The 24,185-nt window shown below is 54.6% G+C and overlaps 11 protein-coding genes across 11 annotated transcripts; 6 read left to right on the top strand and 5 right to left on the bottom strand.

Annotated features, from left to right (window-relative positions):
• Window positions 1-909: 909 nt before the first annotated feature.
• On the top strand, window positions 910-1,971 carry BDY17DRAFT_247731 (uncharacterized protein; the record flags this gene model as incomplete). The annotated part of the gene is made up of 1 exon (XM_033730847.1): window positions 910-1,971. One exon carries the CDS (start codon window positions 910-912, stop codon window positions 1,969-1,971), a length of 1,062 nt encoding a protein of 353 aa, XP_033592110.1.
• Window positions 1,972-2,127: 156 nt separating this feature from the next.
• Window positions 2,128-2,998, bottom strand: BDY17DRAFT_248052 (Chloroperoxidase; the record flags this gene model as incomplete). The annotated part of the gene is made up of 2 exons (XM_033730875.1): window positions 2,128-2,311; window positions 2,364-2,998. The coding sequence occupies 2 exons, from the start codon at window positions 2,996-2,998 to the stop codon at window positions 2,128-2,130; spliced, it is 819 nt and encodes a 272-aa protein (XP_033592111.1).
• A 362-nt stretch (window positions 2,999-3,360) lies between these two features.
• BDY17DRAFT_247141 (uncharacterized protein) lies at window positions 3,361-4,911 on the bottom strand (the record flags this gene model as incomplete). The annotated part of the gene is made up of 1 exon (XM_033730794.1): window positions 3,361-4,911. A coding segment is annotated over one exon (1,551 nt), but the record flags the coding sequence as incomplete, so codon positions are not given.
• A 1,473-nt stretch (window positions 4,912-6,384) lies between these two features.
• Window positions 6,385-9,626, top strand: BDY17DRAFT_246866 (heme peroxidase; the record flags this gene model as incomplete). The annotated part of the gene is made up of 3 exons (XM_033730763.1): window positions 6,385-7,262; window positions 7,309-7,875; window positions 7,928-9,626. The coding sequence occupies 3 exons, from the start codon at window positions 6,385-6,387 to the stop codon at window positions 9,624-9,626; spliced, it is 3,144 nt and encodes a 1,047-aa protein (XP_033592113.1).
• A 440-nt stretch (window positions 9,627-10,066) lies between these two features.
• BDY17DRAFT_293825 (uncharacterized protein) lies at window positions 10,067-12,147 on the top strand. Its single transcript, XM_033733044.1, has 3 exons — window positions 10,067-10,934; window positions 10,988-11,040; window positions 11,097-12,147. The coding sequence occupies exons 1-3, from the start codon at window positions 10,291-10,293 to the stop codon at window positions 11,828-11,830; spliced, it is 1,431 nt and encodes a 476-aa protein (XP_033592114.1). The 5' UTR covers window positions 10,067-10,290; the 3' UTR covers window positions 11,831-12,147.
• A 1,046-nt stretch (window positions 12,148-13,193) lies between these two features.
• Window positions 13,194-14,282, top strand: BDY17DRAFT_293828 (uncharacterized protein). Its single transcript, XM_033733045.1, has 3 exons — window positions 13,194-13,305; window positions 13,367-13,619; window positions 13,705-14,282. The coding sequence occupies exons 1-3, from the start codon at window positions 13,227-13,229 to the stop codon at window positions 13,934-13,936; spliced, it is 564 nt and encodes a 187-aa protein (XP_033592115.1). The 5' UTR covers window positions 13,194-13,226; the 3' UTR covers window positions 13,937-14,282.
• Window positions 14,283-14,901: 619 nt separating this feature from the next.
• On the top strand, window positions 14,902-15,588 carry BDY17DRAFT_322380 (uncharacterized protein; the record flags this gene model as incomplete). The annotated part of the gene is made up of 3 exons (XM_033736796.1): window positions 14,902-15,101; window positions 15,169-15,328; window positions 15,388-15,588. 3 exons carry the CDS (start codon window positions 14,902-14,904, stop codon window positions 15,586-15,588), a joined length of 561 nt encoding a protein of 186 aa, XP_033592116.1.
• Window positions 15,589-15,730: 142 nt separating this feature from the next.
• On the bottom strand, window positions 15,731-16,656 carry BDY17DRAFT_308908 (enoyl CoA hydratase-like protein; the record flags this gene model as incomplete). Its single annotated transcript, XM_033735260.1, has 2 exons — window positions 15,731-16,469; window positions 16,526-16,656. The coding sequence occupies 2 exons, from the start codon at window positions 16,654-16,656 to the stop codon at window positions 15,731-15,733; spliced, it is 870 nt and encodes a 289-aa protein (XP_033592117.1).
• Window positions 16,657-17,830: 1,174 nt separating this feature from the next.
• On the top strand, window positions 17,831-18,794 carry BDY17DRAFT_107121 (uncharacterized protein). Its single transcript, XM_033729163.1, has 3 exons — window positions 17,831-18,242; window positions 18,333-18,549; window positions 18,621-18,794. Exons 1-3 carry the CDS (start codon window positions 17,935-17,937, stop codon window positions 18,684-18,686), a joined length of 591 nt encoding a protein of 196 aa, XP_033592118.1. The 5' UTR covers window positions 17,831-17,934; the 3' UTR covers window positions 18,687-18,794.
• An 808-nt stretch (window positions 18,795-19,602) lies between these two features.
• BDY17DRAFT_247692 (3-hydroxyacyl-CoA dehydrogenase) lies at window positions 19,603-21,589 on the bottom strand (the record flags this gene model as incomplete). Its single annotated transcript, XM_033730844.1, has 4 exons — window positions 19,603-19,779; window positions 19,834-20,143; window positions 20,176-21,074; window positions 21,128-21,589. The coding sequence occupies 4 exons, from the start codon at window positions 21,587-21,589 to the stop codon at window positions 19,603-19,605; spliced, it is 1,848 nt and encodes a 615-aa protein (XP_033592119.1).
• A 653-nt stretch (window positions 21,590-22,242) lies between these two features.
• BDY17DRAFT_322384 (uncharacterized protein) lies at window positions 22,243-23,735 on the bottom strand (the record flags this gene model as incomplete). The annotated part of the gene is made up of 2 exons (XM_033736797.1): window positions 22,243-23,552; window positions 23,603-23,735. 2 exons carry the CDS (start codon window positions 23,733-23,735, stop codon window positions 22,243-22,245), a joined length of 1,443 nt encoding a protein of 480 aa, XP_033592120.1.
• Window positions 23,736-24,185: the final 450 nt, after the last annotated feature.

Consider the following 24,185-nt stretch of genomic DNA (forward strand, 5'->3'; position numbering starts at 1 on the left):
GGAAGGTCTGCAGCAGCCTGACACCAACGACGATTCCGTCCTCGACTCGAGTTACATGCAAGGAATGGGACTTAACAAACTTGACTGCAGGGGATGCATTCGGCCCCGGAATGACACTGTACATGCTGGATATATTACCGATATCCCGTATGGCAAGGGTATCCCAAATGGTGGGCAACATTGCTGGCAATATATCCCAACTCTCGTCTTCGAACGTACAAGGACGCACAAAGGCATTGTCAGGTGAACTTTGCTGCACGGGACAATGAATTGCGTCCTGCAATCGCCATAAAGCACTTCGTAAACGTTGAGACGGAGAACATTTAGACATACGCATGGCTGGGAGGCCGCTTTTAAACAACACTGGGTAGGTGTCGACGTTACATACTGAGCCTGAGGGCCTGGCCGAGACACAGTCGCTCGGGAGAGATTGCTGGGCAGCGATCACCGCATGACAGTTGGGGTCTCAGGACCGCTGCTCCTCGAAAACAATTTTCATCGTTGAACGGGAGCTGGCGTGAGATCCCCGGAAGTCATCACTTGCGCAAAAGTGGCTTTGCGGTGAGGCGCGGCTTCATAGCCTCCGGGTCTACGGCCGAATGCAATCTAGTTACCTCGTTCGGAATCGAAAAAAAGTACAACGCAGCATAATCAGCCGCGACGACGTCGGGGTCGGGTGCTGACCATCACCCCGCGTTGACCCCTATCGCAATCCCGCAGTACGCCTCAACACCAATTGACGCGTACGACGAGAGCATTGGACCGAAGCAGGAAAGTGGGCGAGCTCCGACGATAGACTCTTGCGCAGTGTGTGAGAAAACTGGACCGACTGGCTCGAAACTGATTATATACCTGCGACATCTCTCGCGCCGTCCGTACGAACAAGAGCATCTCACCTCCTATGTCACAATGTGCAAGCACGAGATGCACGCCTTTCTCCGGGCGCTGCCCAAATGCGAACACCACATCCATCTCGAGGGATGTCTCAGCCCGGCCATCTTATTCCATCTCGCCAAGAAGAACAGTATCGCGCTCCCAGATCCCGCGCTACGACCGGAATACACCTCAGTCAAAACGTTGGAGCAGCGATACGAGAAATTCGAGTCGCTGCAAGACTTCCTCGATTGCCACTACCTCGCCATGTCGGTTCTGATGGATGCTGCCGACTTTGAAATGCTGGCCTGGACGTATTATGAAAATGCGCACGCGGACGGAGTTCACCACGCCGAGGCATTCTTTGACCCGCAATCGCACACCACACGCGGGATTCCGCTCGAGACGGTCGTGCAAGGCTACGAAGCCGCGGGACGAAGAGCAGAGGCGGAATTCGGCATGAGCACTTCCCTAATCTTGTGCTTCCTCCGCCATCTGCCAGTGGAATCCGCAAACGAGACTCTACAAGCCGCCGCGAGTAGTGGAGTCTTCAGCAAGGATTCATCCGTCATTGCCGTCGGTCTGGACTCATCGGAGGTGCCATTCCCGCCCCATCTATTTCAAGACCCGTACAAGCAAGCCAAGAACCTGGGAATTCATCGGACAGCCCACGCCGGAGAAGAAGGCGATCCAAGCTACATCCGTCAGGCGCTGGATCTCCTCGACTGCGAACGAATTGACCACGGTCTCCGCTTGGCCGAGGATGCCGATTTGATGCGTGAAGTTGCTTCCAGGAAAATCCTCCTCACCCTGTGTCCTCTGTCAAACGTCTACCTCCGATGTGTGGACAAGATTGCCGATTTACCGATCCGACGCTTCCTCGATGCCGGCGTGCCCTTTTCGCTCAATAGCGACGACCCTGTATATTTTGGTGGATACATCTTGAACAACTACTGCGCGGTGCAAGAAGCGTTCAATCTGAGCGTCGAGGAATGGCGTAGCATAGCACGTGCATCGATTGAGGGAAGTTGGATATCTCAAAAGAGACGGAGCACACTCTTCCAACTGGTAGATGATTGCATCGCGAAGCACACTTGAGCGCATCTAGATTACAACAAGTTCTTTCTCGAGAATGATTCTGTGTGAGCCGAAGCTGAAGGTGTTTGTTGCTGGACGTCCAAACATGCTTTTTGCAATCACATTTGCGATCGAGCGGAGTGCTTTCAAACTTTGAGATGGCGAGATCGCTTCCCTCTATTGATACTTTTTGACATCAACCCCGCGCTCCACCGGCAGCACCGTGCCATTAAACTTGGCCATGGTCAGCCCATAACGATCCAAGACACGGGGTTGCCAATGATCGGCGAAGCGCTCCTCCTCGAGCATGGGTTTGAGATCCTCCACACGTCCGCCGAAAATGGTCAGCATTGTGGATGAGCTGCGAGGGTCATCAGTTCAATCATCAGTCAATCAACACGAGTCGGCCATACTTTGCAGCTCCAAACATGTTGTGGAAGAAGCTTTCCGAGTAGTGCGGGTTCGTCTTCCTCGCATCTGCCCTCCGTTTGGACAACGCCCGTGACAAGTCGGACTTGGTGAGCAGCGTTGCCCCATCCGATGTCTTGCCCGTCGCTTCCTCCAAGAGATCATGCACGAGTTGGAGGTCAGGCTTCCCTTGATCCGGAACCAACGCAGCATCCTGCCGAGTCAGACTGGCATCGTGCTCAATAGCATTCTCGGCGTGCAGACTCAAATCCGCCAAGTCGAAGCGATCCGAGGCGTACGACTTGTTCAAAAACCGCGCCGAAAAGTTGGGCACGAAAAAGCAGAAGCTCGCGGCAAAGTTGAACGTCTGTCGTACTTTGTGGTTCAGCTCGGGAAAGGTGATGTTTTTGCCGTCGCGCGGCAGGATGCCGTGGTTCGCCATGGCGTTCAGCATCGGACACGCGGACCGCGAGTCGCTGGGTTTCGGGGCGATGTATTCCGGCCATGAACCTCTGTGCCCCGGACAGCCTCGGGGGACGACTTGGTTTGGTGCGAGTTTTGCGGTGAAGAGGTTTGCTAGGGCGATGACCATGTCCCAGGTCATGACCGAGAGGTCGACCAGCGTGCCGCCTATCCCCATGTTTCAGGTGGTTGTCTGCAAGTTGAATTGAGATTGGAATGTTCAAAGAGCATCGAAATTCATTTCGTTCACGCGACTACACCATCACCTCGAGGTTCAACCACAAGCTCCAATTGGGATGAGGGGGGGGAATACGCCGTTGTGCCACCGAGCGAGCTACCTCTGCAGCCCGCACGTGGTTTCGATAGTCTCTGCCCTGCAGAAACCCAACACCGATGGGGTGGGGCCTTCGATCGGGTGCATATGCTGGTGGACTCGAAGAGATCGTCGGTGGAACCCACATTAGGCACATGCGCAGTATGCAGGTGCATGCACGACTTTTCGTTACGTCAACCGGAGATAACGACAAGCTACGACAATGACTACGCCACGATATTCCACACCGTATCACTGGCCATGCGCACGGGTGCCCTGTACCCAATGGCCTTGATGCGCTGTTCGACGGTCCAATGCAAGTTGGGAGCCTTCTCGCGCGTCGGACGGTACATGCCCAGATTCACGCTCACCTTTTGCACCCACTCATCCCGATGTAGCACGTGCACCTTGATCGGCCACATCTCCAGAATCCACCACGTCCGCGCGATTTCCAGCTCGTCGTGGATGGGGGAGATGGCGTCAAAGTAGTCCTCGACATGCTCTGGCACCCAGTTGTCGTGCAGCTCGCGCTGGTGCGGATCCTTCCACAGCTCTACATGCTGCCAGCCCCTCGGCTCTTTCTCATCGACGGGTTTGAGCACTGCCGAGCGCCGTGCAATCGGGGGAAATTTCCCCTCTCGCTGCTTCTCTACCATGCTCGGCGGCGGTGCAAGCGGCGGCACCCCCAGCGGCGTGTACGTGGGCCAGAGAGTGTGCACGTCCAGCCCCTCCTCCGCCAGCCGGTGCACCTTGAAGATAATGCCCGTGTCGCACGCGAAGCACTGCCGCAGCATCCAGCGTAGGGGAACCTGAGCGAGCTTGTGCCGCTCCGTGTTGGGCACGGCGCCGCCGCCCACGTCGCAGTGTGCACCCGTAAACCACACTTCCAACACGTCGGTCTCTTTGGCTTTGGCCTCTTCTCGTTTCCGTCTCAAATACGGATCAGCTTCCTCGCTATCCGCCCCGAGATTTGCGCTGAAGGATGGGGCAGCATGACCGCGAGCGGCATCTTCGTGGATCGCTGCCATGGTTTCCCAATGCGCGTCGGGGTCAATGCTGTCTTTGACTTCGAATTGCTTGACCTTGAACTTTGCCCGATGCTCGTCTAGAGCCATGGCGTGGCGGAAGTAGGCGGCCTTGTTGTAGGGCGTGCTGCTCAAGGGAAGGGTGCGTGGGATGAAGCCGACACTCGCGACGCTGTCGAAAACGCCGATAAAGTATATCGATACGTCCATGCAAAAGGTGCGTTTGAACTCGGCGCTCATCTTCCAGCCCTCTTCCGAGTCGTCTTTGTAGTATTGATATGCGAACAGGATCTGCTGCAGGTTGTGCGCTGGGAGTAGACCAACCTTGTGCACCATTCCAGCCAGACATCGTGCTGTATACGCACCTCGCGAGAAGCCAAACAGGCAGATTCGATCATTTTCCTTGTAATTTTGCATGAGAAAGTGGTAGGCGTCCCGGATGTGATCTCCCAGCCCACTCCCCACAGCCATATCCATTGCCGCGTGGAATCCATTCGACAGCCCTCCACCGTCGTAGGTGCCAATCCCAGACTGATAGTATGTGATTTGGTCTGGATCGCTCTTTTTGAGGCAGCTGACGAGATGCACAATGTTGCTGTTGTCTGCATCGAATTTGTCGCCCGTGCCGTCCAGGCAGATGACAATGGTGCGTCCTTTGGGCTTCTCCCCTCTGCCATCCCGCAGAGCACGAATGTTTCGGGGTACTCGCGGGTTGCTGTTGGTGGGTTCACTTGGTTTGGAAGTAGTAGTAGACTCTGCCTTTTCGGAGAGAGTGGAGACTTGGCGATCCGTCACTGATGGCGAGTCGAGCGGAATTCCTTGGAATGAGTAGGGATGGCGGCGGTTGGCCGAGTCTGGCGAAAACCGTGCCGAACTGATGGCACTTCTGTCCGATGTCTCCGAATTTGGTACCGTGGCTGTGCTTGGGGATTGCGGCAAGGTCGGCGACAGAGGCAGTGATTGTAGTGGATAAGACCTAGGCGATTTGGTGCCAGATTTGGCAGAGCTGGGTGCACCTGCACTGAGCTTGGAAGCCTTCGATGCCGCATCGCCCTGATGAGATGCTTGTAGTAGATTGGAACGGGACAGCTTTCGAGCCACATTTGCTCCTTGTGTTGAAGGGCCTCGTTGCAGCGGGTAATGTTTGGACGACGGCACTCGAGATACGTTTCCCGCTTGCTCTGGACGAGGCGCTGGTGCTGCCTCGTGTCGATCAGCGTGATGTTGTTGCAAGCTTTGGCGAGGCAACGTTTGCAAGGGATAGGTGGGTTGAGAAGAGGCAACACTCGCATGGTCCGAGTGACCTCGACTCGACTCTGAGCCGGGTGCTGGTCGTGGCGGTGTTGAAGAAGATACCGACTGTGACTGCTGAGGAGTCTGCAGGCGAGGCAAGCCCTGCAACGGGTATGTCCCCTTACTCGTCATTGTCAATTCGAGAGATGTGCTGGTTTACTCTGAGATCTCGAGCGATTTGGTAGTGACGAGTTCAAAGAAGATGGTGAAGACTCACCGCCTGGTAACAACATAGCATCTACGTCACGCAGCTCGCTATTCCCGTGCCATTGGATCGGAGATTCTCTGCCCATCACCGTAGATTGATCCACCTGTAGACCCATACCTCGTCTATCAGAGCTCTGAAAGCACAGGTTGAGCTCTTGCCACGGATGATCAATGCCAACGCCAACCCCATTTCGTCGCATGCTGCAGACCGGTGGGGTCGTGCATTGGCCGAACGGGGTGAAGTGACGGACGCGTTTCCCTGATCGAGGTGACTGCGGCCCGCACTCGGATCGGACGGACGCGCCGGTCCTTTGAATCGTGCAGGCGCCGATCCACCACACCCCACCTCATCTCTTCCGACTCGCACAGGCGCGCATTGGCTCGTCGCCTAGCGCTACACGCTTCACCCTCCTCATCAACCACCTGCCGGGAAGGGTAAACGTCTTGCATGTCCTCGTATCTGCACCTCGTCATTGCTCGCCTCCGAGCTCCCGTCGATCGATACATCGTGATGCCCAACATGGCGCCAACCTTGCATGTGGAATGGTCGTGTGCCACAAGAGGACTCGTTCCCCCCGCTTTGATCAACAAACGCCTCGCCTGCATGCAGCATGATGTCGAGCTCATTATCCATCCACCTTCACCATGATGTCGTTCGCCATGCTCCTGGCTCTTGCCGCTTTGCTGGTGTCTTTGATTCTCTTACGGGCCATTGTTGAATCTGTTATGCCGGGCCAGATGAAGTCGTTCATGGGAAGTATCAGGCGAAAGCCTGCCACCGCTCCTGATGGCAAGACGGATAGTGAAGCTCTGGGCACCTCGGACGAGAAGAAAACCTCGATCCTCCACGATGTGCTGCGTTCGGGGAGGAATGCCAAGTTTGTGGCCGAAGCGTTGCCCCAGCTGGCTTCCGGTGAGCCTTTGGACGACAAGAAGTTGCTGCTAGAGCATGGAGTGGCCATGTTGCAGGGCATGCCGCTGAATAGCGGACTATCATCCACCGTGTCGGACGGCTTCATCAAAATGTTATACGACGATCTCCCCCACCCCTCCACCACGATCGCGGGGCCGACCACAAGATATCGCAGACATGACGGCGGCAACAACAATATCTGGAATCCAGAAATGGGCAAGGCGGGCTCGCCATACGCACGCAATGTCCCTCCCATGAAGCCCAAAGGCCGAAATCTCCCCGACCCCGAGCTCGTGTGGGAACACCTTCTCAAACGTCCCGAGGGCAAATTTACCGAGCATCCGTCTGGATTGAACCGTCTCTTCTTCTCCTTTGCCACCATTGTCATCCACGAGTGTTTCCAGACCAACCGCAGCAATCAATGGATTAATGAGACGTCGAGTTATGTCGACCTCAGCACTCTATACGGGAACACGGATGTAGAGCAGCCACGAGTGCGGACGTACAATAATGGAACCATATTCCCCGATTCGATCGCTTCAGACCGAATCATGCTAATGCCACCGGGTGTCGTTGCCCTCTTGATCATGTTCTCGAGAAACCACAACATGATCGCCAAGGATCTGTTGTCCGTGAATGAGGATGGCAAATACGGAGACTGGGACAGCCTGTACAAAGAGCAGCAGAAATGGTAAGCGTTCTGAGTTCAGACAATAGGCCACGCTAACACCACGCAGGCAAGACGAAGACATTTTCCAGCTGTCGCGAAACATCAACGTCGGCTTCTTCGCCACCGTCGTCTTGAAAGACTACGTCGCCGCCATTCTCAACACTCCTCGAGCCGATTCAACGTGGTCCCTGGACTTGGGGAAGGAAATCAAAAGTCTTGGACAACGAGTGGAGCGGGGCACAGGCAATGTCGTTTCCACCGAGTTCGCTGTCCTGTATCATTGGCACGCCGCTCTGAGTGCCGCAGACGCCACGTGGATGGAAGAGACGATTCGAAGGAATCTACCTCAACTCAAATCATTGGATGACATGACGCCGGGCATGTTTATGCAGATTGTTGCCAAGGAGGGCAAAACACTCGAGGACACGTTGCCGAAGGACTGGACGTTTGGCGGGCTGAAGCGAGGCCCCGACGGAAAGTTCAGTGACGAGCAGCTTGCGGAGCTCATCAAGGACTGTATCGAGGAGCCGGCCCATGCTTTTGGGCCTCATGGCACTCCAGCAAGCCTGAAGGTTGTCGACATACTGGGTCAATTACAGGCCCGGAACATCTTCAAGGTCTGCACTTTGAATGAGTGAGTGGCCCATGTCTTTGAAGGCTTTGCACCGGACTAATGAAGTGATCAGATTCCGGGCGTACCTCAACCTCAAGGCCTATGAGAGTTTTGAAGAGTGGTGCGAAGATACGGAAACGGCTCGAGCGGCCGAGTTGCTATATGGTCACGTGGATAATATGGAGCTGTACCCCGGCCTGATGGCGGAATGCACCAAGCCTCCAATGCCCGGAAGTGGCGTCTGTCCGGGCCAGACCACTGGACGCGGCATCCTTGACGATGCGGTCGCGCTGGTCCGTGGAGATCGATTCCTCAGCTACGACTTCAACAGCAATACCTTGACCAACTGGGGCGTGTCGAAACTGGGCGACCTTCCCGGCGGTGCGTATGGCGGCATGCTCCCGAGACTGATCTTCAACGGCCTTCCGTTTTCCTTTACTGGAACTTCGCCCTACGTTCTGCTTCCATTCTACACGCCCAAGGCGGTGCAGGGGATCTTGAAGGGCAACAAAGTCATTGATCAGTACGATGTCCACCGGCCGCCGAAAGAGGTCGGTCCGGCGGTGGTGTACACGGCAGAGGGCTGTCGCGCCGTCCTCACCGATCGCGATGACTTCCGCGCGTTATACACCGAGCCTAAGACCGTGGACAGCGTCTTCTACGAAGACCATTTCGAGACTCACGTTGCCGAGTTCTTCAGCGCCCACGTGGTAAAGCAAATTAAAGAGAGCTCACTTCGGTATTACGGCTCCCGGCGCGCCATTGACATTGTCCGCAACGTCACCAACATTACTCCCGTGGCCTGGGTGGCCAGTCGCTTTGCCATCCCGCTCAAAACGTTGAAGACCCCTCGTGGCCTCTTCACCATCCCGGAGCTGTTTGACGCCTTCCACGTGATTGCGGCGTACCAAAATTTCAACGTCATCCCTGCCAACGAGTGGAAGCTGCGAGCAGGTGCTGCAAAGAGTGAGGCAGCCCTGCGGGAAATCCTCGACCTGCACATTCGGATCCAGGGAGGTGGAGGACTGCGCGAGAAAATCGCCGATCACCTTGAAGCAGGCACGGCGTACGAGGTCGGCCCCGAGGCAGATCGCCTCTACCACGCCCTCTTCGCCACGCGCAGACCACATGCCGGTCTCGTCGAGGAGTGCATCAGTCAAGCCGCCCCCATCGCCAGCGTCCTCACCCAGCAAGCCGCCATCCTTATCGACCTCTTCCTCACCCCGGAATACGAACCGTACAAAACCCGCATCATCGAGCTCGCCCACCGTGACGACGAGGCCGCCGTCCGCGAATTGCAAGGCTTCGTCTACGAAGGCATGCGTCATGGTGGTGTCGGTCCGGGCATCACTCGTGTCGCCGCGCGCGAAACAGTCATCCCCGGCGGCGCCCAGGGCTCCGTGACCGTCCGGCCGCACCAAAAAGTCCTGGCCGCCACCGCCGTCGCAGCCATGGACCCGACCGCCTTCCCGAACCCGGAGAAACTTGATCCCTTCCGTCCGCGCGAGAGCTATGCCATTCTGCTCGGCGGCGTGCTGCTGCGTGTCGCCGGGCCTGCCATCGGGGCTATCCTAAAGGAGGTCTTCAAACTTCATAACGTGCATCGTGCGCGAGGCAGTCCGGGGCAGTTTGTGACGGTCGAGAAGGAAGTTATGGGGCTGCGGTTGCGCACGTATCTGGATTCGAATGCGAGGGAGTCGCCGTTCCCGACTAATTTGATGTTGGAGTATGATGAGGAGGATAGGCCGGTGATGAATGGGAGGGCGTATTGATCGTTACTAGGTTTCAAAAGCGCCGTGACAGGTCCGGTTTATGAGTGCTGCGTCAAGCATTGCAGACGCCACTACTGCTCAATGAACAACGGCCCATGCAGGGATTCCACTATTCTTAGCCGTCTTTCTTACTATTCCCTCTGCTGATGGACACTAGAGTGCAAACCATACGGCGTGACTCAAGAGCCTTCATCCTAGGAATGCCAGATCGACAAGCGTATTGCGAGCCGCGATGAATCAGCATGTTTGTAGAGTGGGGCGAGAAGGCTGGAGAGAGAATCCAGTGACAGCCGTGCGGATCCCCATGTCTAAACTCCGCTCGGCACATTGCGGTCATTGGCCACTCACTTCGGGCCGATGTAAACCGCCACCCACTTCGCACCGAAGCACCCGGCCTTGGGCCTCGTGTAAATCCGAAGAGATCCAATGTCATCTGCCCTCGCGACTATTTCAAAGAAGGGGAAGGTGACAAGAGAGGCGTCCAAAGGCCGGGTCTTGACGTAAGCCCAGTCACCCACGTTAACTCCGAGTTACCAATTTCCTCGCCCTTCTACGGCCCTCAATGATCTGCGTAAGATATAAAAGACCTGCAGGTACTCTACTACTGGGGGTCAACATCTAATCATCAACCGCGCTCCCATCCGCCTATTTACCTACAGCAAACATGCCCAACACGCTGCTCAAAGATGGCACCGTCATCTCCTTTGACGAGGCCACGAAATCGATCAAGGTCCTGGAGAAAGCATCCATCTTAATCAAAGGCGACAGGATTGCTCGGATCTCCGAAAACGCCAACGACATAGACCTCCCAGCCGATGTGGAAGTCGTCGATGTCTCGGGCAAAATCATCTCACCCGGATTCACTAACACGCACTCCCACATGTGGCAAACGGCCTACCGCTCCATGGCACCCAACTGTACGCTGACGCAGTACCTCGTCTGGATCAGCCAGATGGCCAGTGCTGCCCGCTCCTTCACCCCAGATGACATCTACATCAGTTGTCTGGAGGGGTATTTGGAGGCGATCAATTCTGGTGTGACGACAGTTGTTGAGCACGCGAATCAACACTGGGATGAGAGTGTGTTTGAGCCGGCGTACAATGCGGCCGTTGATGGAGGTGCTCGAGTCTGGTACTGCTTTGGAGTCAACGACCAGCCGCATTACAGCGAGGCTACGCAGTATGAAGGTCTCGCCCGTCTGCAGCAGCGAAAGGACGATTCGCGCGGGCTGGTATCCCTCGGCATTGCGCTGGACAGCATTTTACAGATGGACAAGGAAAAGGTGGAAAAGACGAAGGCGTTGATCAAGTGGGCATCTCCTCTCCGCTTTGATCTAAATCATTGCTGACCTCACTCTTCAGGCAAATGCACTTACAGGCTATCACATTGCACGTTCTTGGCGGCCCGTGGTTTAGTAAGTTGAGAGCAAGCACGGAATGTTTTGGCAGTGGCTGATGTACAATGTTACAGGGGGCAATGCGAGCAGTTCTCCCACAGCCCTTTCAGACCATGGATTCCAGGACCTTGATATCCCAATCATATTTTCCCACGGACCGTTCGTGACAAGCACCGATCGTGATGCATTGCGCAAGCACAACTGGAACCTAGCCATCACCCCCGAGTCCGAACTTCACTACGGCCACGGGCACAAAACGTCGAAACTCGTCCTCGATCAAGCGTCCCTCGGCGTCGACACGAATTTCACATTTTCCGGAGATATGCTGGCGCAGACTCGACTCTTCCTACAGCATACGCGTGGTGAGCAGTATGCCACGACGCTGGATGCGGCCAAGATCCCACAAAACTGCCCGTTCGATGTAGAAGAGGCCTTCTTACTCGTGACACGGCACGGCGGTCTGGCGGTGCGGACAGAGGACGTGGGCGTGTTGAGGGAGGGGGCCAAGGCCGATATTGTCGTCGTCGATGGCGAATCTCCGAATATGCTTGGATGGACGAATGCGGTGGCGGCGCTGGTGCTACATGCGAATGTTGGAGATATTGAACACGTTCTTGTCGATGGTGAATTTCGCAAGCGCGACCGGAAGCTGGTGTTGAAGAAGGGAGACTGGGGCGACATTAGCAAACGATTTGCATCGACTGCGAGGAGGATTCAAGAGGAGCACAAGGCTGGCCGTCCAAATTTGGAAGGGGAAGTAATGGGGATGGAGCTGGGAGAAGTCGAGAGTATTTCCACGCGTAGATAGATCTTGTATGTTTTTGAATATTTTGAGAATCGATATTGCGCAGAGAATGGGCGCTCTGGCTCGGTCTTCAACAAGCTGGAAAAAAGGCGCTGTTTAGTCGTACTCATCCATCATCTCATCTCGAGACTAAGACTGATAGAAATAAGTTTGATTCAGACAGTGTTGGCTGCTCTGAAGTAGTCGATTGATGCGACGCAGTTTGGTTAGAACATTTTTCCTTGACGCCATGTTCTAGCACGCGTGTCCACGGCGTCCAAACTTTCTCACCGTTGTTGTTGCCAATTTCCTGACTTACGACGGATTGGAAGGAAGAGGGTGTCGCCGGCAGCCCCGACTCCACGTGGCTTGGGTGCATGCAGGGGCGAGGAAAGCTTATGTCTACGACGCTGGCGGCCACGGACATACAATTTGGTCGTAGCTTCATCTTCCTTCGGGTTCTGGAAGCTCAATTTCGGCATCAACGGTTTCGTGTGCCGGATGGTACATTACAAGACGTACGCCACACCGCGCCACCAGAAGCAAGGACACGCTCGTATGCTGTGAAGGCGCACGCCGTGGCGTGATGTCGCTCCAGGCCAATCCAGAGTCACTTCGTCATTTTTTAACGAAGTTAGATGCGAGGTAGGAACGCGGCCTGCTGGTCAAAAGGGGCCCTAATAACCATGACAGTCGCTGCTCAATCAATGCTTTCTTCATCGTCCGCAACCCCGCTCGTTTCATTTAGTTGCCTTGCAATCTTTCACGATGCATTTCTTACTTCCTACGTTGCTCGGCCTTGCATCGCTCGCTCCAGCCGCTGCTGTCAAGCTCCAGACTACATGTCACACTTCGTATGGCAGTGTAAAGACGACGGACTACACTACGTCGACTATTACCACATCCTGCCCTTCTGCCTCCCCTTCTACCGTTACTAAAACCATAACAACAACACAATCTCAACCGGTGAAGATTGTGACCCTTTTACAGACCAACACCATCACTGCGCCAACGACAGCTACCTCTACGACAACTACTGGTATAGTATCCTATACAACGATTACCACCACGTAAGTTGAACCGGGATCTTCACGTCTATCACCTCTAACATCACTTAGGACAACTTCATTAAGTAGTGTTACCGCGTCAACATCGATTACAAGCTACATGAACGTCGGGGTAGCACCGCCAACGAAGAGAGATGTGCGTCGTCACAAAACCAAGCATGGGGATGCTCGCAAAAGCAAGGGTGGGAAGCATTCCAAAGCCACGAGTCTACCAGAAGTGCATTGCACAGTACTGCAACGCCATTGCGCTGCCCCGGTGGCTACTACGACCACAACAACGATCACCCATACTCAAGCTGCCTCGATTGTGAGTACAATGCCTCCCTGATGCCCGTACAAAATGTACGCTAACGATGCCTCGCTTTGTTCTAGGAGACTGTGACATCAACTTTGAGTGTCACGACGGCCCCTATAGCCACATCCATCTCTACTGTACGTCATGTCAAAATTCATGGTTTTGTGATCACCGCATTAACGACCATATCTTGCATAGATCACAACGACCTCTATCTCAACCTCAACCGCCATCAGCACCGTCAGCGGTATTACGACCGTTTCGACGACTACATCGACCGTCATCGCTACGTACTCGTCCTTCTTCATTGCTGCGAGCAACGACAAAGGGGTACCGGATGGCACTACGATCGGGGAACAACTTCACAATCGCGACGCATCCGGCTCGGAACAGTATGCGTATTGCAATTTCAACAACGGCAGCTCCATCTTCGCTCTCGATCCTGCTACAGGTCAGCTCTACGATCCCGCCTGGGGCGGGATTGCGCACGGCACCGGCGAGAATGATACCGGCGCGTCTTACCTTACCTTTGACAGCGCCGCGGCCATTGCCGAGGACAGCTTTCCCGTCTGCGACTGCGCGATCGACGCCTTCACATTGGCTCTGAGCTGCAATTGCGGCGCTGGCGACAACCAACTTTGGAGCGACGAAGTCAATGGGTGGTATATTTCGGATGGACAGAATGATGATCCTTATCTTGGGCCCTTCGGTGTCCCACAAGACACATATTACTCGGTGACGCCGGTGGTCCAGCCTATCTTGAATTGATACACGGTTTGCCGCGATGTTTATGCCAGGGCAAGGCAATGGCACTCGGCGCAGTCAGTCGTTGGAGCATGACCGTCATCAAGACCGGGCGCTTGCCGTTCGTGCCCGGCCGGGCGATTTCCACTGCCAGCCTGAGTGGTGCAAATCGCGCCGTCAAATTGGACAAGCGCTGAAATGAACAAGGGAACGATAGGAGCGGTAAACATGTTGGAATGCCAGATGGAATGGAAGAGTTGCAGCAGCGACGGTTGCCTGTTGCTAGTCGGGCGGTGTCATATATTGCGAGCGAAGATCCGTGGTCTGAGTTCGGGAATAGCAAGGCATTGGTAGCCCGAAAGGTAGACGCTATTGCTAATCACTTGTCAAGGTGCAGTGGTTGACTCCGGGAATGTGACAGCCTTTTCCGAACTCCCGAGGCTCATGTCCTAGAAAGTAAATTGCGTAGCTGAGAAGGATTTTCCGAGCGCGCTTATCAGGTAATTGTAATGTCGATCGTCAGGATGGCATTGTCGTTATTCGCACGAGGCCGGGGTCCCCCAATACATCCTTTACGTGTATGCAGATTCAATTCTCTCCAGCACATGTTCCCCAAGCGCCAGCGAACCAAGCACCTGTGACATGATTCTGACTTGCGAGTCTCGATGCAATCTGCTCTCCCGCCATGCGCAATAATGTAAGCTTCAACAATCCCAAGCGTACACTTCATCCCTCAGCTGTGTCTGGACGTGCCCTCGGAAACTGGCATTTCCGTTAGGCTGGTAACCCCGCGTCGATCACCCGCTAGCGTCGACGCCTGTTTGTGGGGTCTGGGGAAAGATGCGGGCAAATGCCGGCAGCCTTGAGAATCGGCGAGGTCGGGGCGCGTCCATCAATATATATATCCCTCATGGCCCGGCAATTCCACCCTTACGCAGTAGTCTCCAACCGTCTCTCGTCAAAGTCAACAAGCTCTTCACGCAATTACCATGTCTCTCTTCAAGGCTGTCGCCGTGCTTGGTGCCATCTCCGGCGCAATGGCCCAGGCCCAAGGTCAAATCCCCTGCACCGATGCATTTCGTTCCAAAGAATTGAACGGCGTCGCGCCGGCATTCAGCGATCAGACTCCTGGCGCGACTGCGGCCTTTCTCCAGCAGCTTCCGTTGGCGCCGGATGCCACATTGACATTGTACGAGACCTATCACGCATCTGCAAGCAACGTCCACTCGTAGCTAATATTAATCGCTGCCCTCCAGGTACATCAACGGAGCGCCTGGAATAGAGGTCGCTCCGGACGCTGCTCTCGTTCGCGATTTCGCCCTCGGTGTCCGACAGGTCTTCTATTATGTCTACCCAACGTCCGACCCACCGACAACCAACTACGCGAACGGCACGAGCCACACCGAGCTCGAGATTGTGAGTGTCCATGTTGCATGCAGTTTTCTCCAATCAACTTACATTCGTTGCTCCCCTAGGAATTGGGCGCCCTGCACGACATTGCCTTACCCGTCGATATCCATGCCGGGATGAATTTCAACTACGATACGAGCAACTGCCTGATCAACAGCCTGCAAGGCTTCCTCACCATTCCGAGCGAGGTCGACGGCCAGCCAGTGAGTGTCGCCCAGATCACCGACGATCTCTTGGCCGCAGGTTACGCAGGCAGCTTGTCGTGATCCCCGGGTGTGGTCTGATTTGTTAGAAGTCGATTGAGCTTGAATTGATCTATAGTCATTCTGCAGTCCGCAGGTGCTCTTAATAGTACCTAGTGAATCGCCTGAGGACTCGTCACCGTTCAAACACGTCTCCTGTCCACGGCTACAACTTTGCAAAGGTGGGCTTCGTCTTCTTCAATCCGCTCATCATGGCCGATTTGACATCATCTGAGAGCACCATCGCGCCATTCCACGCTGCCGTGTAGAGCAGGCCGTCGGAAACCGGACGGTCTTTGCTAAAGTCCCACAACGCCTTTGAGCTCTGCACTGCTACGGGGCTTTTGGAGGCGATGTCCTTTGCCAGAGTTAAGGCGTCGCTGAGCAAATTATCCTTGGACTCGGCCACCTCGCTCACCAGGCCTACCCTTTGGGCCTCTTCGCCTCCAAATACGCGGGCCGAATAGATGACCGATTTCGCCCACGAGTGCGATACGCCGAGCTTGGGCAGTCTTGATAGAGTTCCCACATCCGGGGCGAGCCCGACGTCAATCTCGCGGACGCAGAAGCGGACGTCGCGAGTGCAATGTCGAATGTCACAGGCAACGGCAAAGTCAATTGCCGCCCCAAATGCGACTCCATGCAGGAGGCATATGACGGGCTTCTCACATCGCTCGATCGCATTGACCGGCTCCTGGTACAATAAAGCGTGTCGTCGCACGGCCCATGCTTGCCGTGCAAAATCTTGTCCAGCGGTAGGAGTGCCCACCGGACCTGATGTCGACTCCGATGCCACATCGAGGCCAGCAGAGAAACCTCTCGGCCCAGCTCCTGAGAATAGGATGACTCGCACGTCCGGATCGTAAGAGAGGAGATTGAACACTTCCGCCATCTCACGGAACATCCTGATGCTTGCAGTTAGCCAGCAGCCGCTTTTCTCGCTCGGAAATGCATTGCTCACACGTTGTTGAACGCATTGATCTTTTCCGGTCGATTGATCTCCACATGTGCCACGAATGGTGCTGCCAACGTTACGCGGAACATTGTAAACCGTTCATAGGCGGCAAGCGGTGTCGTGCTGACGGGCGCCATGATGGGCGTGTACTTGATGTGGACGCTCGTCAAACAACTTCACCGAAACGGATGTCACGATGCGCGGGTGGGACTCGGCAATGCATATCCGTCGTGATGCATCCGCGACTTGCCTCCGCGGCAACCTCCATCAATACCTTACTTGGCAGGGAGTATTGCACAACGGGCAAGACTGCACAAACCGATCCCCGAAAATGGGCATAGTGTCGTCAGAGCGCGATGCATTTGCGTTTGGGTATCGGCATGACCCGTCTCTGCCTCCGCAGCCTCCCTCCTCTATGTCTATCACGCTCCAGAACTATCGGTCCACATTCGTCCAAGTCACCGCTCATGCTTGGCAGCCCAGAGGAGCACGCATAGCTGTAGGACATTAATCTTACGCGCAAGCCATAGTCTGTGACTCTAAGCTTTGTCTTGCTTGTCCTGAGAGCTAGGCATTGACTTGGTTGGCGGAGGTGCTAAAACCTGGCATCAATAGGCTGGCGGAGCGCTGCTAACAAGCTTAGACGTATGGAGGGCAAACGATAACTTGCCCCCAAATCCCTTGGCCGCAGAATCAATCTTTCCAAAAGGCAACTTCAAGATCGTACAAGATTCCATCAGATCTTCGGCCTTTTCAGCGGACGCTAACATGAGTCCGGAAAAAGCTGTCGCATCGCGCATCCTCCAAATTCTGGATTTTTGACGACCTGGAAACTAAAAACCCGCATTTCCACCGCTATATTGCCAATTTTAAGGTAAAAAAGAGTATTATACGTAGTATACATTAGAAACACTTCTAAAGCCTTATAACAATGTATATATCATAAAGTTGGCGGTTTTGTGAATTTCAGGTCTTCAAAATCCAGGATTTGGGGGATAGGCGATGCGACAGCTTTTTCCGGACTCATGTTAGGGTTGTCCACGGCATCTCCGCCAGGCTGGGGATAATATAAGCGACCCGTCCTCCTACCCTTAAGCAAGTATTGTAGCATCACAATTTCGTGGCGTCGAGGTCCAATACGCCATGTAGAAGAATGCAGTATCTAGCCTATCGGCGTCGGATTTCAACACGCTACGCATGGCAGTAAGGAGACCAACTAACGCTCAAGACAGACGTCGTGGCGTGATGTCGCTCTAGCCCAGTCTAGAGGCACTCTCTCCATTGATCTAACGAAATCAATAGGAAGTCAAAAGGAGCCTAGAAAATACTCTCAGCTCAACCTCTGCGTTTTCTACCCATCCCGCCAACCTGGCAGTCCCTTCCTCCCGTTTTGCGTTTGATCTCAAGCTTCAACGATGCGTTTCTTACTCCCTAGCTTCCTCGGCCTTGCTTCGCTAGCATCACTCGCTTCGGCAGCTGACATCGAGTCCCGTACGACGTGTCACACTTCCTGGGGCAGTGTGAAGACTACAGACTGGTGTACTTCTAGGACGACGACGCGCTGTTCTTCTGTTTCCACCTCTACTGTTACTAAGACGGCCACTCGATCTCAGCCGGTCAAGACGGTGACCGTTAGGAAGACCAGGACAACGACTGCGCCAGCGACGGTTGCTACTGAGACGGTGACTGTAGTCACGACATCCCCCACAACTACTACTGCCACGTAAGTTTGATGGAAGTAGTTACACCTACTGTCCACTTCCGCTCCAACTCTCGCGACTGTACAATTCTTGCTAAGTCTTCCGCGACGCAGGACTACCTCTGTAAGCAGTGTTATGGCAACTGTAACGGCACCCGTTACAGTGACAAGCTACTCGAATGTCGGCGCTGCACCGCCGACGAAGAGAGATGTGCATCGTCGTAAAGCCACGCCTCAGCCAGAAGTCCATTGCACAATCTGGCAATGGCATTGCACTCCCTTTGTGACTACTACGACAACAACCTCGACCCATACCCTGGCTACCTCAACTGTGAGTACAATCAGCTCCCAATGTCGGTTCAATGACGCCGCGTGTGCTAACAAAATGCCACCTTGTGCCAGAAAACCGTGACTTCTACCATTACGAAATCCCCGACATCTACTTCCGTTTCTACCGTACGTATATAGAGTGGGCAAAGTCCTCATCTTTTGAACAATCGGTGAGCTAATCGCCATAACGTGTCATAGACTACGACCACCTCTACACTGACCTCGATCGCTACTAGCACTACGATTAGCACGACGACCGTATCGACAATAACAGCGACAGTGACTACTACTTCTACGTACGCATCTTTCTACATTACTGCAAGCGGTGACAGCGCCGTAGCGGATGGCACTACGCTAGCCAATAAACCCGATGGTGTTGCGGGAGAGGGTAGAGGCAGTTTTAACAACGGTAATACTGTCTTCGCTCTCGATTCGTCCACAGGCCATCTTTACGACACTGGAACGACGGAACTTGCGAGCATCGAAACTGGTTACACCCTCGATTTTCTCTACTTCGACACCCAAGAGAACATTAACGGCGGTGCATACACTGTCTGTGATTGCACGATCGACGGATTCACCTTGATTCTTAGTTGCAATTGCAATGGTGCCACTCTTTTCCAGACCGACCAAAATGATAATCTCTTGATCGGGAAGTATCTGGCAGTCGGGGACCCCTCGGTAACGCCAGTGGTCCGGCCCATCTTGAGTTGATATGATTGAACGACTTCGCAGGGTGCAAGAAGAAGGCGAAGGGTCACATGTGTTCATTCGGCGTTTGACTCAGAAACGAGTGCTTCGAGCGATGGAGGGAACGTTGTCACCGAATTCCAACTCATTACGGACAAGCGAACTCAGGCCTAACATGGACTGCAGCCCCATCCGACTGGGAGTTGTGAACACGGAAACAGGGGACCTGGATGTGAGTAGTATCAGGCCTGCATGATTGACCTTAGCGCTCAGCCGACTTCCAATGTCCCAACTCAAACTGATCGAACTCGTCCATATCTAGATCCATTGCTGATATCGACAGTCTTACATCCGAATCCTCTACTCAAACTTTAACAAAGGTCAGGCCGGTGTAGCATCCCGTCGGGCCCTCGTGAATCTTTTCCTTGAGGCCACCGTCTAGACTGCACTTCCACACACGTCCTGCCATGTCTGCAACATATACACAATTCAGCGCCTTGTCCAGCTTCAAGCCAATACCCTCGCCCAGACCTTGAGCGATCTAGAGGCAGTCAGTAAATACGTTATTTCCACCTTCTACACGGCCTGGACTTACAATCTGACGACCTAGCGTCTTTTCAGCAGCAGGAGTTTCGCCAATCAGCTGTTTTCTATTGAGTGTGTTCCCAAGAGGGACCTCGCCACGGTCTGTCCAGTACAACACTCCCGCTTCGTCGTCCATCTCGAGGTCAATGCATTCCGGAAGGTGCTCCTGGACGACTTCGATGTCGGGGCGATTCGACGAAGTGCTTCCGTTGGGGAGCTCCAGTGAAGCCGAAAAGATGCGGCCTTCCGAGCCTTTGGGACTTCCTTTCTGTGTCCAGAAGAATTTGTTGAGCCGTCGCGATATCGTCACTCCGACGCACCTGGCATTGTCAATTCATAAGTTCCTACGCACGTGAATGATACTGACCAATTGCGTTGGTCTTTGACCTTCTCGGGCTCGGTCTTCCAGTCGCCGGTCTGGATGATAACCTCCCGTTCGGAACCATCCAGGTTGCAACGAAACACCCTCAAGCCTTCGCGATCGCAAAAGTACAGCTTCTTGCCCTCCCTGTCGACGTGGCATTGTTTCGGAGTGTGAACCTCGCCGACTGGTACTAGAGTCTTGATATCGCTTCCATCAAGCTTTGCGGATTGTACTGTGCCATCATTCTCGCTCGGAACGCCCATGTTGGTCCAGTAGATCCTTCCATCGAACGTGTCGATTCCGTCCGGGAGGGCTTGGCCGCTGATGAGTGCCGTCGCTCTTCCGCCGGAGTGCTCGGCGATGACACTGAGCACTTCTCCGCCATGCATATACTCGGAGGATGATTTCTGGCCGAGCGGCTCGTTCAGACCGACGTTGAGGAATAAGAGCTTCGTCTGAGTGCCCGGTTTAGGAGGAGGATACAAGCCTCCCTTGTCGGGAGTCTTGAGACCCAGGCGCCCGTTCGCAACAAAGTTTTGCTGCACGTACTCCAACGGAGCGCGAGAGATTTTTCGCTCTTCAACGTAGTGCTGCTCGATATGTTCGACCGTGTCGAGGCCCACTCCATCCATCATCTCACAAGGGCCGACCGCCGAGCCGTATTGCTCTTTCCAGATCGAGTCGATGACTTCGGGAGTGGACACGCCTTCTGCGAGCACGCTTAGGCATTCGCGCTTGATGGCCGCCCAGATGCGATTGAAGATGAAGCCGGAGGACTCTTTGAGCGCAGTGACAGGGTGGAGGCCGGCTTCCCGATGTCGTGCCTCGACGAAGGGGAAGATTTCGGGCGCAGTGTGCCCGCTTGTCATTAGCTCTACCACGATTGCCTGCAAGGATGGTTAGCGAATGGAGTGTGATTGGAATGACCAGGGTGGTAGACCTGAGGCGGCATCATGAAGTGGGTGTTCAACACTCGAGCTTTCGTAGCTTCCTGCACCTTGCCCAGGAGATCGCCCGACTTGAAGGACGAACTATTCGTAGCGAGGATGCAATCAGCTGGTGCGGTTCTTTCCAGCTCCGCAAAAGTCGACTCCTTCAGGGACAAGATCTCCGGGACCGCTTCAAACACGATCCACGCATCTTTGACGGCTGTCGTCAAGTCCTCGACCCCTTCGTATGTTCCCTCTTTGGTGCGGCCATTGGTGAGAGCGAGAAAGGAGGAGATGTTTTCTTTGATGTAGGCAATGGCGGCAGTCCGGGATTGTTCTGAAGGGTCACGGATGCGGACGTGGTAGCCAGCGGCGACGAAGCAGGCTGCGATTCGTCGACCGAGCACGCCTCCTCCGAGGACGACGACTGGTCGGGTTTTGTAGTCGGCAGGCGGTGACCACTTGCTTCCCATGGTTGCGGATCTATCGACGGTAATGTGTGTGAGTCAATGAATATCGTATGGTCAACGACCGCTGCATGGACAAGTATGAGTGATGACAGGACGGGAGCAACTGGGCTCGACATCAATAAATCTACACGGGTAGGCTGGTGGCATCGCAACATACTGTTCCCGACCTCCGAGCCCGCCATCGGAGTTCCCACGTGGGAGACCGACGCGAAAGATGTCTGACGTCGAGAACCCACTCTCTGGTCCATCGTTGTCTGTTGACGACGAAATGATGATTTCACGGCGCATCTTTTTAGCGTCCGGAGCAGGCCGTGCCGAGGCATTAGTTTAAAATAACGACCACGAGTTGAGGCGTTGGCTAATCCCTATCCTCCCCGAAACACGCGCCGCTCGCCGAGGCAGTTGTTTGATCCGTCATACATCCGTGACGAGAAAAGAGTTCATTTGCCATACGATCAAACCTATCGGAATCACTGAGCCTGAGCTTGCCACGACCAGACAGACGACACGGTAGCTGACCTCATGCCGAAGTTCAAGCTAATTGAATAACTCATGGTTTCAACAGTGTTCTACGAAGAAAGCCGAGCCGAGTCTAACAAATGCATTCGTTACGAGCTGTCGAATATACAGAACCAGTCTGCCACTTGGCCTTCTGTCTAAAAGCAAAAGATCTGATCCGTCATCTTGCTGACCGCGCCAGGTGCCTCAAATCCCAGCTCCTCGAGCGACTTCTTCGTCGCATTGACCATGCCCGGGGGCCCACAAAGAAGGACCCTGCTATCTTTCGAAGGCTTTGGCATAACTTCGTCTAGCAAGTCCTTGGTAACGTAGCCACTTCGGCCTTGCCAACCGTCAGACGGGTGATCAAGAATGTAGTGCACCTCAAATTGACCGTTCGACTGCGCGGCAAACGCGTCGAGCCTCTTCCGCATCAAGATGTCTTTTTCCGTCCGGTTGCCGTACACCAGCGTAATCTTGGTCTTGTCGTTCGCGTCTTCACAAATGGCGCGGACCAGCTGGAACAGGGGTGTGATTCCGGTGCCGCCGCCCACCATGCCAATGTGCCGTGCTAGGTCCTTGCGGTATTTCATGGCGCCTTTCGGTCCTCTGATGTCTACCCTATCGCCGACGCTGAGTGATGACAAGTACTTGCCCATCTGCCCGTCAGGATAGATGCGAATGAGCAGTTCCATGCGGCCGAGATCGCGATTGTTGCTGACGGGAGTGTAGCTTCGAGTGATGGTCTTGCCGTCCACTTCTCCGCGGATGGCGATGTGCTGGCCGATTGGCAGTCCAAGGATACTGTATTTGCTAGGCAAGGCAAAGACGAATCGGAAGATGCCATCGGCCAGTTCTTCCTTCTGGACCAGCGCGTATGGCTGATATTCGTTGGGCGTCAGGACCCCCTTTTTGTAGTCTTTAGTTGGGGAGACGGCGGGCTTGCGAGGTTGATACTTTTCGAATCCTTCACCGAATGAGATTGCGCTTGACAGGTATTGCGCTCCGACAATACCGACAATGCCAGAAACGATGGAGGCCGTGAGGAAGCCGTGGGTGAAGCTGCCTCTTGCCGACAGTTTCAGTTGTGGTAGCTGTGCAGAGAGCCGGGGAAGGACGTGGAAGTGATTCAGTGCCCAGACCAGTGAGACGGTTCCCGCAGCAAACAAGCCCAATTCTGTCTTCAGACCTAAGCCTTTTTGAGCTGTGCTGGACTTGGGTCGCATGTCTTCTGGGCCTCGCCGCACGACGACGGTCGTCTCGGGGACCGCTTCGTCGGACTTGGAAGCACCACCTTCCTCTTCGGTGTTGCCTTCGATCACGCCAACGAGAAAAGCGTGCATGATTTCGTCCGCATCATTCGAATGGCCGACGTCTTCATAGTCGCTGGTGGCATCTTTGCCGGCAACTCCTGAGAGCGTGTCTGCTCCGCCCGGGTGATCGCGTACGTAGTCGGAGACATCGTAGACTAAACCTGAGATGAGCAAAGGTCGTCCTGAGAGGTTCGTAAGGCTTTACCGTGTCCGTGAATGACTATCCACGTATCCCCTTTGGTGTTGTGGGTGGCGACATCGTCGAGCTTGTATGTCTTGACTTTGACTTCATTTTTCCACTCGGCTTTGAGCTCTTTGCGTTCTACTGATGGCGCCATGTTGTTTGGGATGTAGATGTCAAGGCAGTGGACGGGAATAGGGTCTCGCCATGTCGGTCGACGGAAAGCACGCTCTTGATATGTCGGTGCACGGGGAGTCGCGCCGACTCACGACCGTGGTGATCATCATAGATCGGAGGCGAGCAAGGCGCCCGGACCGACCGAATGATGACCCGCAATAACAGCGACCATGCCCGCCGGAATGACCATTCATGGAGAAGCGTTGGTGTTGACGCAAGTCGCGAGTACGCAAAGACATGCCTCGGCACGCCCGTCGATCCCAACGGGTGGGCGAAGTAGCCTTGCACGCGCGCCGAGGCATCTATCTCTACGCGATTCTTTACTCGACTTCCGTCACCTCCTCCTATCGAAAATTGCTTCGGACATGGCTCGGCGAGCAGGGCCATACGGACGATTGACGCCTCTCGCGACCGTTTGAGTGATTTACTG

Source organism: Neohortaea acidophila, assembly GCF_010093505.1.
Source record: "Neohortaea acidophila strain CBS 113389 unplaced genomic scaffold BDY17scaffold_3, whole genome shotgun sequence".
NCBI lineage: Eukaryota > Fungi > Ascomycota > Dothideomycetes > Mycosphaerellales > Teratosphaeriaceae > Neohortaea > Neohortaea acidophila.